Source organism: Musca vetustissima, unplaced genomic scaffold, assembly GCF_032173495.1.
Source record: "Musca vetustissima isolate MV318-11 ecotype Yass unplaced genomic scaffold, APGP_CSIRO_Mvet_v1 utg73422, whole genome shotgun sequence".
NCBI classification, from domain to species: Eukaryota; Metazoa; Arthropoda; class Insecta; order Diptera; family Muscidae; genus Musca; species Musca vetustissima.
The window spans coordinates 45462-64043 of record NW_026878166.1 but is presented as its reverse complement, the minus strand read 5'-3'; the positions used below and the strand labels follow the sequence as shown (position 1 = coordinate 64043).

At 32.5% G+C, this 18582-nt stretch overlaps 2 protein-coding genes across 2 annotated transcripts; one reads left to right on the top strand and one right to left on the bottom strand.

Moving 5' to 3' along the window:
• The first annotated feature begins 974 nt into the window (after window positions 1-974).
• LOC133322959 (putative fatty acyl-CoA reductase CG8306) lies at window positions 975-3896 on the top strand. Its single transcript, XM_061531911.1, is given in 7 exon segments — window positions 975-1026; window positions 2192-2319; window positions 2621-3021; window positions 3081-3190; window positions 3248-3276; window positions 3388-3607; window positions 3670-3896. Coding segments are annotated over 7 exon segments (1167 nt in total).
• A 2479-nt stretch (window positions 3897-6375) lies between these two features.
• LOC133322958 (monocarboxylate transporter 12) lies at window positions 6376-18086 on the bottom strand. Its single transcript, XM_061531910.1, has 8 exons — window positions 17946-18086; window positions 10495-10614; window positions 10255-10358; window positions 9746-10195; window positions 9501-9680; window positions 9322-9438; window positions 6623-7151; window positions 6376-6555 (listed from the first exon to the last, which is right to left on the bottom strand). The coding sequence occupies exons 1-8, from the start codon at window positions 18034-18036 to the stop codon at window positions 6395-6397; spliced, it is 1752 nt and encodes a 583-aa protein (XP_061387894.1). The 5' UTR covers window positions 18037-18086; the 3' UTR covers window positions 6376-6394.
• Window positions 18087-18582: the final 496 nt, after the last annotated feature.

Genomic DNA, 18582 nt, shown 5'->3' with positions numbered 1-18582 from the left:
TTATCCATCGCTACAACAAAAATCTGCTTTGAAAAGGACTGATTCTAGAATGAAGACAAATGTCGAATCTGACAAATTAAATTCTCATATGCAGGTTCGCATCAGGGCGAAATAAATACAAGTTATGAACATCATACGACCCTAATGTGTACTAAATTTTGTACAATTTAAATTTTGGGTGAACCAATACATCTGGAATCCTGAAATTTGTTAGGGTATACGATTGGGATATGTAGAAAGTTTTGGAAATTTGTACCAAAGTGTACAAAATGACACCAAATAAGGATTTGAGTGAACCGATAGAGCTAGAATCTTGAAATTTGAAGTTAGGATCACTGTTAGGATCACCTACGACCCAATATGCCTGATGACCAATTGCGAAACGCCTCGCATAATGATGGGTACGTAGGTTCTTCTCCTGGATTTCCTTTTCATTGTAATACTTAGATCATTAAGCTCGACTCGAAAGTGTATAAATAACTCACTTATAATCTTCCCTTGTGTAGGCCTGTTACATCAACATTAAAAACTTGCCCCATAACACATTTGTCCCTTTAGGTCCTTAATATAGGTGCCGAAGGCTTATCGACGCATAAGGACATAAGGATTATTTTGTGTAACAGCGTTTATAAAATTTCATAACATAATTTTTGAGGCCACTGTAAATAAATCAAACCTAAAAAATGTAGTTTACTATGCCTCAGACAGAACACCCTCATTCCACTTCATTATCCAATGCATTAATTAAACAACACCGAATTTAATTCATCGATTATTTATTTAAACAATTGCAATTACATTTTGGTTACGTGAATTTTGCAACAGAAGTCTGTATTGTACAATTCCACATAGTAAATGCAATTTTCTACATATTTTTTTTTAAATTACGAAGGTATAAATAAGTGTCCGAAAACTAAAACTAGACCAGTTGCAAGTTGTCACCGTGACGGGAAAAGGAATTTCGCCTCGTAAAAATGATTCCAGAATTTTATAATGGTCGTGAAATATTTATTACCGGTGGATCGGGTTAGTGTTTTTTTATAAAAAATAAAATAACGAAATATATATAAAAAAAATAATAAATAGATACTGAAAACAGTATTAAACCAGTGAGCGGAGCAGTATAGTCGGACGGGGTCGACCATATGATACCCTACACAACTTCCATGAAAATCTAACTTTCTGCGATATTTGCACACTTTTGACTGGCTAGAGGTCTGAAAATGTTACTAATAATCAGTACAGCCCTTCTAATTACTTGTCCAGATACCCTTCACCGTAGGTTGTGTTGTTATGTTCGGCTTTCGACTCGAAAAGTACAAATAATTAAGATTTCGGTCCACTTCATCCGAAAAATTATTATCTGATCATCACCTAACATTTTAGGCGTTGTCCTCGACCATAACTAGAACCTCATGGAACATTTCAAAGCGATCAGGTTATATATCCGCCCTAAAGTGTACTAAATAATATATGAATACGTATGCACCTGTAAATATTTAAGTGTAACACCCGCATCCGTGTACCTACGACAATATGATTGGTATCAATTTAAAGGTCAACCACTCCTCTTGGATATACTATCAACTTCTCGGGTCTATGTCCTTCAGGAGTAAATATATACGCCATAGAATACAAATTTTGTAATTTTTCACACAAAAATCAGGGTTCATTTGACCCGCTAAATATTGACCGATTTTTATAAAAACTGGCATGCTTATTCTTTGGCCCGATCCCCTTCTTCATGTGAAAAATCGCGATGTTCGGGCCATAATTGCGGCCTCTGGAGCGACCAGAAAATTGGACAAACATAAAGTTTTTGGTCCATTTCATACCCTAAATATTAACCGATCTTTATCAAAAACAACAGGGGTCTTCATTGGCCAGAACCCATCATACATGCAAAATTTCGTGAAGATTGGTCCACAACTGTGGCCTGTATCGCGTTTACAAGTTATAATGGACAGACGGACGGGCGGACGGACCCACATGTCTAGATCGACTCAGCTAGTCGAGATATGACGATCGGTATACTTAAAGGTGGGTCTAGGACCAATATTTCGCGGCGCTACAAACTTTTGGGGCTGCACAAAGCTATAATACCCTGACAACATAGTTGTGTAGGGTATAAAAATATTATTTCTAATTAAATAAAAAAAAAATTATTAAATGTTTTTCTGTGTGTCCTCAGGTGTTGTGGGAAAAGCCCTTATTGAAAAATTGTTACGTTCGTGTAATATAAAGAAACTCTATATATTGCTACGCCCTAAAAAGAATCGCGGAATCGATGACCGTCTAGAGGATTTGAGACAGGAAATGGTAAGTGAAAGGCGGATTATCTCAGCATTGTATTTGAATCATGAAAAATGGTTATAATGTATGTATATTCCTTTAAAAAAAGGTCCTTAAAAATATTCCTTTAAAAATCCACTCCATAATGGTTCTCAAAATGCACGCCTTAAAAAAATATTCTTTAGAAGCTCCAAGTTTAACGATTATTTGAAAAACTACTCCTTTAAAAAAATCACTCATTAAAAAGTATTAATTTTAAAAATATACACTCGTAACCTTGAATAAATACTCCTCGAAACACTATTATATCATTTCCAAAATATTGCAGATTTTCCGCCGTCTACGAAAGGAGAAACCCAATGAATTTATCGAAAAGGTGATTGCCATACCCGGTGATGTCTTGCAGCCCATGTTGGGTATATCTCCGGAAAATATAGCTCGAATGTCAAATGTTTCGTTAATATATCATAGTGCTGCAACCATACGATTTGATGAACCCTTTAAGGATGCTGTGAATTTGAATGTTGGTGGTACCTTGGAGGCATTGCGATTTGCCGAAACTTTAAAAAATCTTGAAGTCTTCATGCATGTGTCGACCTATTATAGTAATCCATATTTGGAATTTGTAGAACCCAAACTATATCGGGCGCCAATGAATTGGAAATTTTGTTTGGATTTGGTGCGACGTAAGGATTTGCCGTACGAAATGCTTGATGTCCTAACAAGGAAGTAGGAATGCACTCAGAATTTTTGAAAATCTAAAGTAAATAACACTTCTTCTTTTTTAGATTAATTATGGGCTTTCCCAATACCTATTGTTTTACCAAAAATTTGGGCGAGTCTTTGGTCAATGAATATCGCCATAAATTACCGGTGGTCATATATAGGCCATCCATCGGTAAGAATTATTAGTGTTGAGATTAAATACTTTTTATAATATTTATTTTTATTCCAGTCATCTTTTCTGTTGAAGAACCAGAACCGGGATTTCCAACCAATTTCGCCGGAATCATGGGCCTCTTTGCTCTCTGTGCCACAGGAATGTTGAAAATAATCCATTCGCCACTTGATCAAATATTAGATTTTTCTCCACAGGACATAACCGTTAAGAGCATGGCCTATTATACTTTGAAAGCCAGTGCAATTTATGCCAAAGGTAAACCCGATGAAGTTCCAATTTTCCACACCTCCATGGTACGACATGTACCGCTGACCTACACCAAAACGGTGGGACTTTCCATGGATTTGAAATTCTACGAACATGCTGTATTGGAGAAGAATTTTCTTATACCTGGGGTTCAGTTTACCGAGTCGCGTATTTGGTATATAATAATGGTATGTGAGTGGTGGCGGAATTTGGCGGAATTGGAATTTAAGGATCGGTATTTAATAAAAAATGTTTCTTTTAGGTCTGGCTAAAACAAATTATTCCAGCTATGATTGGAGATTTACTTCTCAGGCTGAGTGGTCGAAAACCCTTCATGATGTTCGTCCAACGTAAAGTGTATCACGTGCTGAAAGTTTTCGAACCGTTTACTTTTAATATGTACTACAGTGATGGTATCACTTACTATGAGGAAATGCTTGAGGTCTTGAAGAAGTAAGTAAAAAATCCACGCCTAGATAGTCCTTGAAAAAATATTCCTTTAAAAAATGCACGCCTAGATAGTCCTTGAACAAATATTCCTTTAAAACATCCACGCCTAGATAGTCCTTGAAAAAATTTTCCTTTAAAACATCCACGCCTAGATAGTCCTTGAACAAATATTCCTTTAAAAAATCCACGCCTAGATAGTCCTTGAACAAATATTCCTTAAAAAAAACCACGCTTAGATGGTCCTTGAAAAATATTCCTTTAAAACATCCACGCCTAGATAGTCCTTGAACAAATATTCCTTTAAAAAATCCACGCCTAGATGGTCCTTGAAAAAATATTCCTTTAAAAAATCCACGCCTAGATGGTCCTTAAAAAAATATTCCTATCAAATATCCACGCCTAGATAGTCATTGAAAAAATATTCCTTTAAAAAATCCACGCCTAGATGGTCCTTAAAAAAATATTCCTATCAAATATCCACGCCTAGATAGTCATTGAAAAAATATTCCTTTAAAAAATCCACGCCTAGGTAGTCATTGAACAAATATTCCTTTAAAAAAACCACGCCTAGATAGTCCTTGAACAAATATTCCTTTAAAAAATCCACGCCTAGATAGTCCTTGAACAAATATTCCTTTAAAAAATCCACGCCTAGATGGTCCTTGAAAAAATATTCCTTTAAAAAATCCACGCCTAGATAGTCCTTGAACAAATATTCCTTTAAAAAATCCACGCCTAGATAGTCCTTGAACAAATATTCCTTTAAAAAATCCACGCCTAGATAGTCCTTGAACAAATATTCCTTTAAAAATTCCACGCCTAGATAGTCCTTGAACAAATATTCCTTTAAAAAATCCACGCCTAGATAGTCCTTGAACAAATATTCCTTTAAAAAATCCACGCCTAGATAGTCCTTGAACAAATATTCCTTAAAAAAACCACGCTTAGATGGTCCTTGAAAAATATTCCTTTAAAACATCCACGCCTAGATAGTCCTTGAACAAATATTCCTTTAAAAAATCCACGCCTAGATGGTCCTTAAAAAAATATTCCTATCAAATATCCACGCCTAGATGGTCCTTGAAAAAATATTCCTTTAAAAAATCCACGCCTAGATGGTCCTTGAAAAAATATTCCTTTAAAAAATCCACGCCTATATGGTCCTTGAAAAAATGTTCCTTTAAAAAATCCACACCTATATGGTCCTTGAAAAAATATTCCTTTAAAAAATCCACGCCTATATGGTCCTGGAAAAAATATTCCTTTAAAAAATCCACACCTATATGGTCCTAAAAAAATATTCCTTTAAAAAATCCACGCCTAGATGGTCCTGGAAAAGATATTCCTTTAAAAAATCCACGCCTATATGGTCCTTGAACAAATATTCCTTTCAAAAACCCACGTATATATGATCATTGCAGAGTTTTTCCTTTAAGAAAATATACACCTTTTGTCTTCCTGAAAGAATATTTAAAATTTCTAATTTATATTTTTTTGCAGTACTGATTTCCAAATAAATTTTATAACAATTGCTGATCACATTGGCTCGCATGTGGAACTTTGTCGCAGCATGGTATACGGTATACGAGAGATTATGTTTAAGGAGGATCCTGCAACATTGCCCAAGGCCAGAAGAATTCTACTAATGTAAGTAATTTTTTGTTTAAGATTTAAAATTTTTAATAATTAATTTTTTTAATTTTATTTTTTACAGTAAAAAAATTATCTATCGACTGTTCCAAATATGGTTATTATATAAGCTATATCAGATGTTGGTACCACGCCTCCAAAATTGGAAATGGCATGGTGTCGATGACGTTGATCAAATAATAAACTAAAAATAAAAATATTATTTTTTTTGGTAAATAAATTGTTTAAACAAAAAATGAATTAAAAACAAATTAAAATATATTTTATCTTTATATAAAATATAATTTTGTGTATATTTTAATAGATATCAATAATGAAAAAATTACTAAAACAAAAAATAATAATCATAATAAAAACTTAAAGCTATAAACGTTTTATATAAAAAAATAAACAATTGTTTTACTAACTAAAAGTCCTTGACTTTTTTGTAATAATAACTGACTTTTAGGGAATTAATTATTTGGTTTTTGTTTTTTGGAATATATTTTTTGTTGAATAAATTATTTGCATATTTTTTTATAAGAAAAACATTTTATTAATTAGAATATTTTGCTAATTTTTTATAACAAGAAAAATGTAAAATTTTCTTTTTATATATATTTTTAATTATAATAATTATTTTATAACTATTTCCCTAAATAATGCCTGTAGCAGTTTGTTTTAATTGTTTTTAATATATATATTTATGTATTATTTAAGGAAGTTTGTGTGTGTGTGTATTTTTCAAAGTCTTTAGAAAGTATGACAACTAATTTTAATAATTATCTACCTACACAAAAATAGGTTTCTCTTTTTTAGTTTAATTAAATTAATAATATTTATATGTAATTAGAAACAAAATAATTACAATATTTTCTAACTTAAAGCAATTTCTTGAGCATTTAATTCCTGTTGCTTTCTCGCTTGGCGACGTTGGATGGGAGGTACCACAAACATGATCAAACCACTGATGGCAATCATAACACCGGCCAATATAAAGGCGGGAGCATAGGAGAAGGTAATATCATACATCCAACCTGGTAAAAAAACAACAACAACAAAATTAATATAAAATATAATTAAAAAATTATTTATTCCACTCACCTCCAATTGGTGGTCCAATCAGTGATGCCACACCCTGGAACAACAACAAAATACCAAAGGCATTCGTCAGCTTTTCCAAACCCAACAAATCGACCAAAATCACAGATGTCAAACCGACATAGGCACCAATGGTGAAACCGAATACCGAACAATAGAATGCCAACGAATAGAATCCTGTGCACAGTGGGCACAATGCTGTAGCAATACCACATATGGTCAGACATACATTATAGACCCACAAACGATTCACCCATGGCTTATCCGAGACATAACCTAAAATAATTCTGCCTATCGTATTGGCCACACCAATAACTGCAATTAGATAGGAAGACTGTTCACCGGTCAACTGGAGCGCTTTGGCTTGGGAGACAATATAAACATAGGGCATATTGAAACCGATACTGGTGCAAAAATTCGATATGGCAAAAATTACAAAGATTATGTCGGTCATCAAACCGAAATTCATCATTTCGCGTAGGGTGTCACGGGTCTCTTTCGAACATGTGATGCCACAACATTTTGCCAATTTCTGGAAAAGAAACAAGAAAAAGAGAGAATTATAATTAAGAATATTAAATATTTTTTTCAAAGGTATATTTTTTCAAAGGAATATTTTTCAAGCAGCCAGTAGGCGTGGATTGTTTAAAGGAATATTTTTTCAACGGTCATCTAGGCGTGGATGTTTTAAAGGATTATTTTTTCAACGGCGGATTTTTAAAAGGATTATTTTTTCAACGGTCATCTGGGCGTGGATGTTTTAAAGGAATATTTTTTCAAGGACCATTTAGGTGTGGATTTTTTAAAGGAATATTTTTCAACGGTCATCTAGGCGTGGATGTTTTAAAAGATTTTTTTTCAACGGTCATCTAGACGTGGATGTTTTAAAGGATTATTTTTTCAACGGCGGATTTTTTTAACGGAATATTTTTCAAAGGTCATCTGGGCGTGGATGTTTTAAAGGATTATTTTTTAAACGGCGGTTTTTTTAAAGGAATATTTTTTCAAGGACCATCTAGGCATGGATTGTTTAAAGGAATATTTTTTCAAGGACCATCTAGGCGTGGACTTTTTAAAGGAATATTTTTTCAAGGACCATCTAGGCGTGGACTTTTTAAAGGAATATTTTTTCAAGGACCATCTAGGCGTGGATTTTTTAAAGGAATATTTGTTTAAGGACTATCTTGGCGCGGATTTTTTGAAGGAATATTTTTTCAAGGACCATCTAGGCGTGGGTTTTTAAAGGAATATTCTTTCAAGGGCCATCTAGGCGTGGGTTTTTAAAGGAATATTCTTTCAAGGGCCATCTAGGCGTGGGTTTTTAAAGGAATATTCTTTCAAGGACCATCTAGGCGTGGATTTTTTAAAGGAATATTTTTCCAAGGACCATCTAGGCGTGGATTTTTTAAAGGAATATTTTTTCAAGGACCATCTAGGCGTGGATTTTTTAAAGGAATATTTTTTCAAGGACCACTAGGCGTGGATTTTTTAAAGGAATATTTTTTCAAGGACCTTCTAGGCTTGGAATATTTTTTCAAGGACCTTATAGACTTGGAATATTTTTCAAAGATCTTATAGGCTTGGAATATTTTTTCAAGGACCTTATAGGCTTGGAATATTTTTTCAAGGATCTTATAGGCTTGGAATATTTTTTCAAGGACCTCATAGGCTTGGAATATTTTTTCAAGGATCTTATAGGCTTGGAATATTTTTTCAAGGACCTTATAGGCTTGGAATATTTTTTCAAGGACCATCTAGGCGAAAATTTTTTTAAAAGAATATTTTTACAAGCAGGCAATAGGAATGGGGATATTTCGAAGGACGATAAACATGGGGTTTTAAGGAATATTCCGAAGGATAATAAGCATGGATTGTAATCGAATATTTAAAGGTCCATAAGCATGGATTTTAATGGAAATAAAAAAATATTTTGAAGAATGATAGGCATGGATGATGATTGAGGGACGATAATCAAGGATTTTTAGGAATATTTTTAAGGGCGATAAGCTTGGGTTTATGAAATATTTTCAAGGGCGAAAAACCTGGGTTTTTATTTGATATTTCGAAGGACGATAATTGTGGTTTCTAATGGAAAATCCGAAGGACGTTAATCAATACATTTTTAAGACATATTTTCATGAAATATAGAGGCAATAACTAAAGGATTTCTGAAGAGTATGTTTCTAGAATTTTAAGGGGGATTTGTGAAAAATATTTTATCAGATAATTGGGACAACAAGGGGGATCCGTTAAAAAAAGAAAAATTTTAAAGAATATATTTTAAAGCGCTACTGAGGAAATAATGGTAGAATTTTTATGGGCATTTTTCACGATCGTCTACCCAAGGAACTGTGATTTTAAACCGATATAACCGATGATAACTTCAATAATTTTTAAGAACAACTATTGGTGTACCCTAAACTCCTATCTACTACATCACTGATATAAACTTCAAATTCGAAACTTCAATTAATATTTTTCTTACTCAAAATTAGTTTTCGAAATGTCTCTCCTGGAATATTTGGAAAATTTTTATTACACAGCATTGAGATTTTTTGGTGACCACGAGAAATTGCTGTTTTTAATTAGTGGAGCAATCGTAATGATGGTGGCAATGCATCAAATGTTCATGATGTATATCAATGAAAATTATAATGGAGCAATGGTGGCCACAACAACAACACACCAATAAATCAACTTACCTTTTCCTCATTTAAATCCAATTGTGAATGTTTAACCGAACCATAACGTTGAATGACTCCCGAACCGGAAAGATCTTGTCGTGATCTGGCATATTCGGGTATGTTGAGCAAAGAACCCTGGAAAAAAATACCTTTTTTGAATTACTTTCTAAATAGACGACGAAATATTAAAATTTTACCTGATACAAAATATCTGGCCTATACATGGTGCCACTACCCGACTTTTCACGATGTTGCTCTTTCAATTGGGCTAAATGCGGTTGACTCATGGTCGAGCGTATAATATCTTCATTGCTGGCACATTTTGAAACTACAGAAATTTCCAGTTTTTGATTGACAGCACCATTAGAGCTATTTAACTGTAAAATAAATTATAAATATTAAAAAAGAAATCATTATAAAATGAATTTTATGTTCAACTTACCTTATTCTTATATGAATGACCCACACTGTTGGATCGGCACAAACCATTTGTTTCGCTTTTTGGCAGCTGTAGATATTGATCAGCCTGCTTGACATTGGCCTTCAATGGTTCCAATTCCCCTGGTGTAGCATGTTGATCGATGTTCTTCTTTTTGGCTTTTGTGGGTTGTGGTGGTTCTAATGGTCGGAACATGGCACCAAATATAATACAATTCAATACAATGCCACCAACAATTAATAGGGCGCCACGCCAGCCATAAGTACCCAATAGAGTCTCCATTAGAGGAGCAAATACAAAAGTACCAAAACCCGAACCACATACTGCAATACCAGTGGCCAAGGAACGTTTCGCCTCAAAATATGTACTAACACTGACAATGGCGGGTAAATAAATTAGACCCAAACCCAGACCGGTACCGAAACCAATGGTAATAATTAAGGTAAGGACATTCTAAAGAAATACCAAAAAATAATATTATTTAAAATAGTTAAATTATTAGGATTACATACCTGTGCATATGTACTAATAATAATGCAAATAGCTGTGAGTATAGCACCAGCTATTGTCACCGCTCGACAACCATAACGATTAACAAATGAAGATGAAATTGGCCCTGTAAAACAAAACAAAATATAATTTTCAGCCTTAAAGTATGCTTTAAATTTTGCAGCTTTCGAGCACTTTACATTTGTGGGAGTAATTATAGCACTAGTATGTTTATAAGTCAATTTTTTATTTTAATAAATTACCTGATGCAAATGTCACACCAACCATAATGGATACAATCCATGCTGTATAGCCTTTTCCCTCATTGAAATAAATTAGAAACTCATCATAGAACAGGCCAAAGGAGTATGTCATACCATCAGCTGTAATGGGAAATTGGTTATTGTTAGTGTAAGGAAAATATTGCAATTAATTTGAATAATAATTATGATTTATTAATAACTAAAATGGAATAAGTTGTAATAAATATAATGTAAAAATTATTTTTAACAGTTCTAAGTGAGGTTTTAATGAATATTTTCAAGAACAATGAACGTGGGGGTTTAGGGTATATTTCGAAGTACGATAAATGTGTTTTAAGAAATATTTCGAAGTAGAACCTTAAGCATGGATTTTTGAGAATTATTTCGAAATTCGATAAGCGTGGGTTTTTAAATTATATTAAGAAGGAAATATAATATTCGTGGATGTTTACGGATTATGTAGAAGTATGATATGCACTGATTTTTAAGAATTTTTCAAAGGACGATTGGCGTGGGCTTCAAGAAATATTTAAAAGGCAATGGTGTGGGCTTTTTACAGTAAGCGTGGGTTTTTAAGGAATATTTCGACATACGTTAAGCGTGGATTTAAAGAAATATTTGGAAGGACGATATTCGTGGGTTTTTAAGTAGTATTTCAAAGGACGATTAGCGTGGGGTTTTAAGGAATATTTCAAACGACGATGTGGGTGGGTTTATACATATTTGTTCAAAGGACGATGAGCGTGGGTTTATAAACAATTTTTCAATAGACGATTTCTAAAGACGATAAGGGTAGGTTTCCAAAGAAAGTTTCTAAGAACGGAATTTTAAGGAATATTTCGAAGTACTATTGGCGTAGGTGTTTTAAGAATATTTCGAAGGACGATAATATTTCGAAATACGATAACCGTGGATTTTTAAGGATTATTTCCAATATTCAAGAGAATTATTTTTTGCAGATTTTCAAAATATAAACGCATAGACTTTTGCGGAAAGGAGGAGGATTTTTAAAGATTATATTCAAGATTAAAAAGCGTGGATTTTGAGAAAGGAACGATAAGCGTGGGTTTTTAAGGAGTATTTCGAAGGACGATGAGCGTGGGTTTATAAAGAATTTTTCAAAGGACGATAAGCGTGGGAATTTTAAAGAATTTTTCAAAGGATAATAAGCTTGGATTTATAAAGAATTTTTCAAAGGACGATGGTCATGGGTTTATAAAGAAGTTTTCAAAGGACGATGAGCATGGGTTTATAAAGAAATTTTCAAAGGACGATGAGCGTGGGTTTATAAACAATTGTTCAAAGGACAATAAGAGTGGGTTTATACAGAATTTTTTAAAGGACAATGAACGTGGGTTTATAAACAATTTTTCAAAGGACGATGAACGTGGCTTTCAAGGAATTTTTCAAAGGACGATGAACATGGGTTTATAAAGAATTCTTCAAAGGACGTGGGGTTTTGAAAAAATTTTCAAAAGACGTGGGTTTTTAAAGAAATTTTCAAAGAACGATGAGTTTTCAAATAATATTTCGAAGGCAATGGGCGTGGGGTTTCTAAAGACAATTTCTAAGGACGATGGTGGTGGGTTTCCAAAGAAGGTTTCTAAGAACGATACGCGTGGACTTTTGGTGAATATTTCGAAGTACGATAATCGTGGGTTTTTAAGGAATATTTCGAAGTACGAAAATTGTCGTTTCTATGAAATATTTCGAAGTACATTAAGAATGTTTTTATACCCATCACCACACTGTGGTACAGGATATTATGTATTTGTGCATATGCTTGTAACAGGCAAAAAGGAATCGAGATAGACCCATGGTTCCTTTTGAGAGTATGAATATGAATCACTTTCTGAGTCGATTGGGACATGGACAGGTCACTTTTATGATACGATTTGGATGAAATTTGGCACATATCACCTATTTGAAGTAAGAACCAACCCTATTGAAATTGGAGAAAATCAGTTCAGATTTCGATATAGCTCCCATTTATAGTTTAGTCCGATTTTATTTATATGGTGCACCAAACTCCCAATATTGGTCCGATTGAGGCACAATTTTGCATAGAGTATGAATTAGGTTGTTTTAATTTAGTTCAAATATCTATGTACTTCACGCAGTTAATTTCGTCCGTTTCCATTTCAATGGTCCTCCATAGATGCTATGACTATTCTACCTAATGGAAATTGTTTATATGTATAGAATATTTCAAAACATGTCGTCTTGTTCAAGATAAACTTTACGAAAAATCGCACAAGGATTCAAAGAAGGCTATGTTTTTACAAAAATATTCCTTATTTGAATTGACAAAAGATATGTCATCTGAAAAATAACCTGAATTCAAAGATATAAAACTTTAGAGTTACCAGCAAAGAATTTATCAGGTCATAACTCAAAAACTTAACCTATGACAAATTTGAAACTCAGGAATTTTTATAGGGCATTCATCATCATAACGATTTTTTTAATAAATTCAATAATTAAATATTAATTAAATATTAATTCAATAATGAAATATTAATTCAGTAATAAATATTTTTTTCATTATTTTGATCCATTTAAAATATTTCAATATTAAAATTTATAAACTATTTTGTATCGGCGTTTCAAATTCTGTTTTTTAACCTACTAAAATTTGTTTAAATTTAAAAATAATAGATTAGATTAGACTTCAGACGTCTACGATAGCGATTAACTGTTGTAAATAAATCATGACATATATTTTGTGAAATATAAAGTAGGTAAATAATCTGTAATCTTTTTGTAAATCTTTTTTATTTTGTATTTATTAAGCACTTAAATGTCTATTAAATATTGAATAAAAAATGATTGGATTTTGGAAAAAGTTTTAAAAAATATTAATTATTTTTAGTGAAAGAAATTTTCTGATAACACTTATAGAAACAAATAAAACACTGTACGTAAACATGATAATATGACACAGCTGGTCTATGAGAACAATGACCTATTTGTCTATCTATTCGGAATGTGTTTGTATGCACTTTTCTAATCGGCGTTTTCATTGTTCATTGTAATGAAATAGCAATTTCTTTTGTGTGATTTTACAAAATCAATCAAAACAATTGCATTATAACTCGTTGATTTATCTTCGTTATTATAATTCCGCATAAAACAAGTCTGTTGGGGTTTTATGCAGTTTTTTATGACTAATTGCTGGCGATTATAATTCCAATGAAATGAAAAAACAAAACAAGACAACAAAGCCGGAAATATTGCAATCTTCACAACAAATGTCGTGAACAATTAAGTTGTTATAACACCAATTATTATTAATTTGATGTAAGCATAAAAAAAATAATTAATAAACTAGTAAAAAGGTCGTTAAGTTTGGAAGACCGAACTTCCAAATTTCTTAAAAAATTTTGAAAAAGGAAAAAAGCACATTACAGATATTCAAATGTACATGAATTCGAAATGCCACTAGAACCTTCAAAAATCGAAAATAAAATAGTTCTTTAATACGGGGACTGTGTTCAAGCTTTGACTCTGAAAGACGTTCTACCAGATTTCTATATGTAGAATAACCATTAGTCTTCTATAATATAGAGTCCTCCAAATAAGTATTACATTCTACATACATATAGAGATGAAGGTCTACCCAGATCATTTATAAATAGTATATCCTCTACAGTTTTTTTTTTTTTTTTTTTGATCTACTATAGACAGAATTTATTGCATTTAACTCGAATAGTGCTGTAATTATTTTTTTCGAATTTTGGGACGAAACTTTCAGCGTATCCAAAAATTTGATTTGTATCCTCTTTTCTTATCAGGATAATCGACAGGATCATTTTTTGGGCTGTGACTATATGGTCATACTAGCACTGCTCGGGTAAAGGTGTTTTTAGATGTTTTATTGATCGTCTTATGAATGTGACCATATGGTCACGCTAACACAGCTCGGGTTAAATATATTTCTGATTACCTAACTTTCTCTACTATTACTACACTTAAAAAAAAACTTAACAAATATATTTACTTATTTCGGTGGGCATACCTTCCCCACGTGGCCACATTCTAATTGAACGCACTATTTTTCATACATACATTTTGCGATTTGACGAAAAAATCAAACAAATCATTCACTTATTCAATATTTGGCGTCCATTTGTATATATGTATCGTATGTATGTAAATATTTGTTGTTTGTTCATAAGCATAATTTATTGTTATTGTTGCTGTTGTTGATTTATTTTATGATGTTAATTCGTTGTGAACTTGTTTGTCAATTATCGCTCGCTCGGTGGGCCTACAATTTAACCCATTCTCTCTTTCGGGTCTTGTGATTATCAATGAAATAATTTATGGTGGGCATATTGAACTGAACTGTTGATCGTAGAAAAAAGTTCAATTGTTAGCATATTGATATTTTTTTCGCATAGAAACTCATGGTCTGAAAAATTACGGATCGAGAACATACATAAATATATATACATACATACATTTTGATTATGGTATATCCCAAAACATGGCATCAGACAATTTTTTTGTTTGCAGACTTATGTTAAAATAAAAAAAATGTGTCAATCAAAAAAATGCAAATCAATTAACAGACAATGCATAAATACCATCGATCAATTTGGTTTAGCCCCTGATAAGGCTTTGCCCCAAAAAAGTACCGAATTTGATGCATAGAAAAGTTTTGGTAAATTATCAAATTATTTTAAAGTAGATGATGAAATATGAAAATATGTTTCCGCATTCAATTTCTACAAATTTGCAAGTATTTTTAATTTGATGTTTAGATTTTGAAAGTATGGGCGCATGGTGTATAAACATTGGCACATATGTGTGAAAATCTAATCTAATATAAACCGGATGGGGCCGACTATACGATACCCTACACAACTACCACGGAACAATAATATTCTGCGGATTTTTATTCCGAGCCTGGGCAATTTTTCGTGATATTAATCGATATTTACCAAAATCAATAGGGGCCAGAACCCATCCTAAATTTACAAACAATAATGGACAAACGGACGGACAAACATGTCTAGATCGGCTCAGCTAGTCGGCATATGACGATCGGTATAGTTAAAGGTGGGTCTAGGACCAATATTTCGCGGCGTTACAAACTTTTGGGGCTGCACAAAACTATAATACCCTGACAACATAATTATGTAGGGTATAATAAGAAAAGTTGGAGCCCATAAAGTTAGTTGTTGAGAAGCAATATTAATAACACTGTGACACAAAATAGAGCTCATGGTCAGGAGATGAAAACCCTTAATGTGTATATTAAAAACCCAGAAGGACACATTCTATATGTATAAGTGAGAGATAATTTTGTAAAATATGTCATCTTTCTATTCCGAGCATTTTTGTGTCTTTGCAAAAGCCGACACGAGGGCAAAAGCCGACTTTAAGGCTTTTTGATTTTTGCCGCTGAGCAAAAAGTCGATTTTTAGACTTTTCGATTTTTGCCTTCTGACTGAAAAGTTGAATTTTCGATCTTTCGTTTTTGTCGAACCTGCTTAAAATCGATTTACGACTTTTACTGACTAATAAAAAAATCGACTAAAAATAGATATTTATAACCATCACCTCACTGAGGTACAGGGTATTATGTATTTGTGCATGTTTTTGTTATAGGCAAAAGGAAACGAGATATGCCCATGGTTCCCTTTGAGAATATGCATGCATATAATAAGTTTCTCAGTCGATTTATGCATGTCCGTCCATCCGTCCGTCTGTTGATATTAAATTGTAAACCAAGTACATGTCGCATTTATAATTCGATTTGGATGAAATTTGATATAGCTCATTTATTTGCATGAACATCGGTTCAGATTTATATATAGCTCCCCTATATATTTTTATTCGATTTTATGGAAATGATGGACCAAAGTCCCTATATATGTTTCGATTTACACGAAATTTGGCATAGCGTACTGAATTGACTCCCAAATGATGTGTGTTAAGTTTCGAGAAAATCGTTTCAGATTTAGATATGGCTCCCATATATATTTTCGTTCGATTTAGTGTAAATGGTGTACCAAAGCTACTATATTTCTTTCGATTTGCACGAAATTTGGCATAGCGTACTGAAAGAAGTCTAGAGTGATGGGTGTTAAGTTTCGTGAAAATTGGTTCAGATTTAGATATAGCTCCCATATATATTTTGGTCCGATTTTATGTAAATGACGCACAAAAGACCCTATATATCATTCGATTTGTACGAAATGTGGCATATCGTACTGAATTGAGTTTATGTAAATGGCGAACAAAAGAGTCTAGAATGATGTGTGCTAAGTTTCGTTTAAATCGGTTCAGATTTAGATATGGCCTCCACATATATATTTTCGTGCGATTTTATGTAAATTGTGCACTAAAGACCCATTTTTTCCGATTGGCACAAATTTTGTACAATGTAGTGAAATTTTTATAGCTTCCACATATATATTTTCGTCCGATTTTAGGTAAATGGTGTACCAAACTCCTAATGTTTGTCCGATTAGTCTCACATTGAGACTAAAATGACATTGCCTTCTTTTTGAAATTGGTGCATATGCAGACATAGCTTCCATATATATTTCGAACGGGTGTCTGATTGAGATTAAATTTTGAACAGTGCGGCATACCGAATGGTGTGAATCAAGTGTGCTAAAATTGATTTACATAAATTTGTCCCATTGTACGCAAACGTCTCTAAATCTACCCGAATGAAATGAAATTTAGCATAGGTTGCAAAAGACATATTTAAGTTCGTTTAATTTCATAGATAAAGAACATTATATATGTAAAATATACCCAAAGTGATGAAGGGTATCATATAGTCGGCTCAGCCCGACTTTACTACTTTCATTACAGGTTTAATATAAAACTTGGTATTTTCCATTTGTTTCTTATTTTTCACGTGATTCGATTAGTATTTTTTATTTTTTGTTACTAAATTTGAATATATCTTACTGGACCATTTGTAAAGTCCTGACTTCGCATAGCCATTTCCTCAATCATATCGTATATGACAATTAATTAAAATTGATTTCCGAATAACTATAATCCGGCACATGTTTGCCTAACACGTGAATAATAATTACAATTACCACACACAATCCAAATACAAACATACACAAGAACATACATATATACGTTTGTGGAACATTTCATCCCAACCATTTCAGGAGGCGATAAGACCTGTCATCTTTAATGGAAATTATTTTCTTATGTAAACAGATTTATGGGCATGTCGCTAACTAGCAGATTAAAAAATGAAAACAGTATACAACAACAATAAAATATGAATATTGATTTGCATTACTTTTGATTTCATTTTTCAATTTCGAATACAAAAAAAAACGCTATTTTTCTAAGAATTAAGATTAAGGAAATCAATTGTATACGAATAATAAATATAAAAATAATACAAAACAATAATAACAATAATTAATAATTAAAAATAAACATTATTCTAATTTCAAACTTACTGATAATGTGTATCATAAAGGAACCAAACACGACCATCCAACCCCAACCGCCATCTGGCGGTACGGGCTGTTGTGTCTCTTCCAGTTCCATTTCATATTCTTTTGTGTTGTTATTGGTTGTGGCACCATTGGATTTTTTCTTTGTTGGAGCTCCATGTACCATTTTGAAATAGTTTTGTTGTTGTGTTGGTGTAAAAATTGATTTTGGGATATGTTGTTGTTTTTGCTGTTGCTGTTATTTGTTTGAGGTAGTTGAAGTTGTAATGGAAATAAAATACGTAAGAACTGCAGCAATTAGGCGAACTTAAAGCGAAAATATATATATCACAAAATTTGGGGTTGTTTCAGGTTCTCTTAGGTTTCAATCCAACTCAATTCCATTACGTCTGTGGTTTTTGTATTTATTTATAATTTAATTAGTTGAGCACATTGTGTTTTGTGATTTGTTGTACTTTAGGTTTGTGGTTGTGACCTGTAATGGAAAAAATACATAATATTAGTATTGGTTTTCAACTATATTATATATGAAAACTATTTATCTTGGATTTATTATTTTTAAATTTAAACTTAAACGTAAAAGCTCAAACAAGGCCTGGATTTATTAAAAAATATTTTCAAGTACCCAAACAAAGCGTGG

Bases quoted from the DNA above. Each gene is read 5' to 3' on its own strand.
- LOC133322958 (XM_061531910.1), bottom strand. From the start codon at position 18,036: ATGGAACTGGAAGAGACACAACAGCCCGTACCGCCAGATGGCGGTTGG. The intron at 10,359-10,494 runs GTAATTTATTAA...TTTGTTTTACAG, and splicing joins TGGTGTGACATTTGCATCAG to GGCCAATTTCATCTTCATTT. The intron at 9,681-9,745 runs GTAAGTTGAACA...TTTATTTTACAG, and splicing joins GTCATTCATATAAGAATAAG to TTAAATAGCTCTAATGGTGC.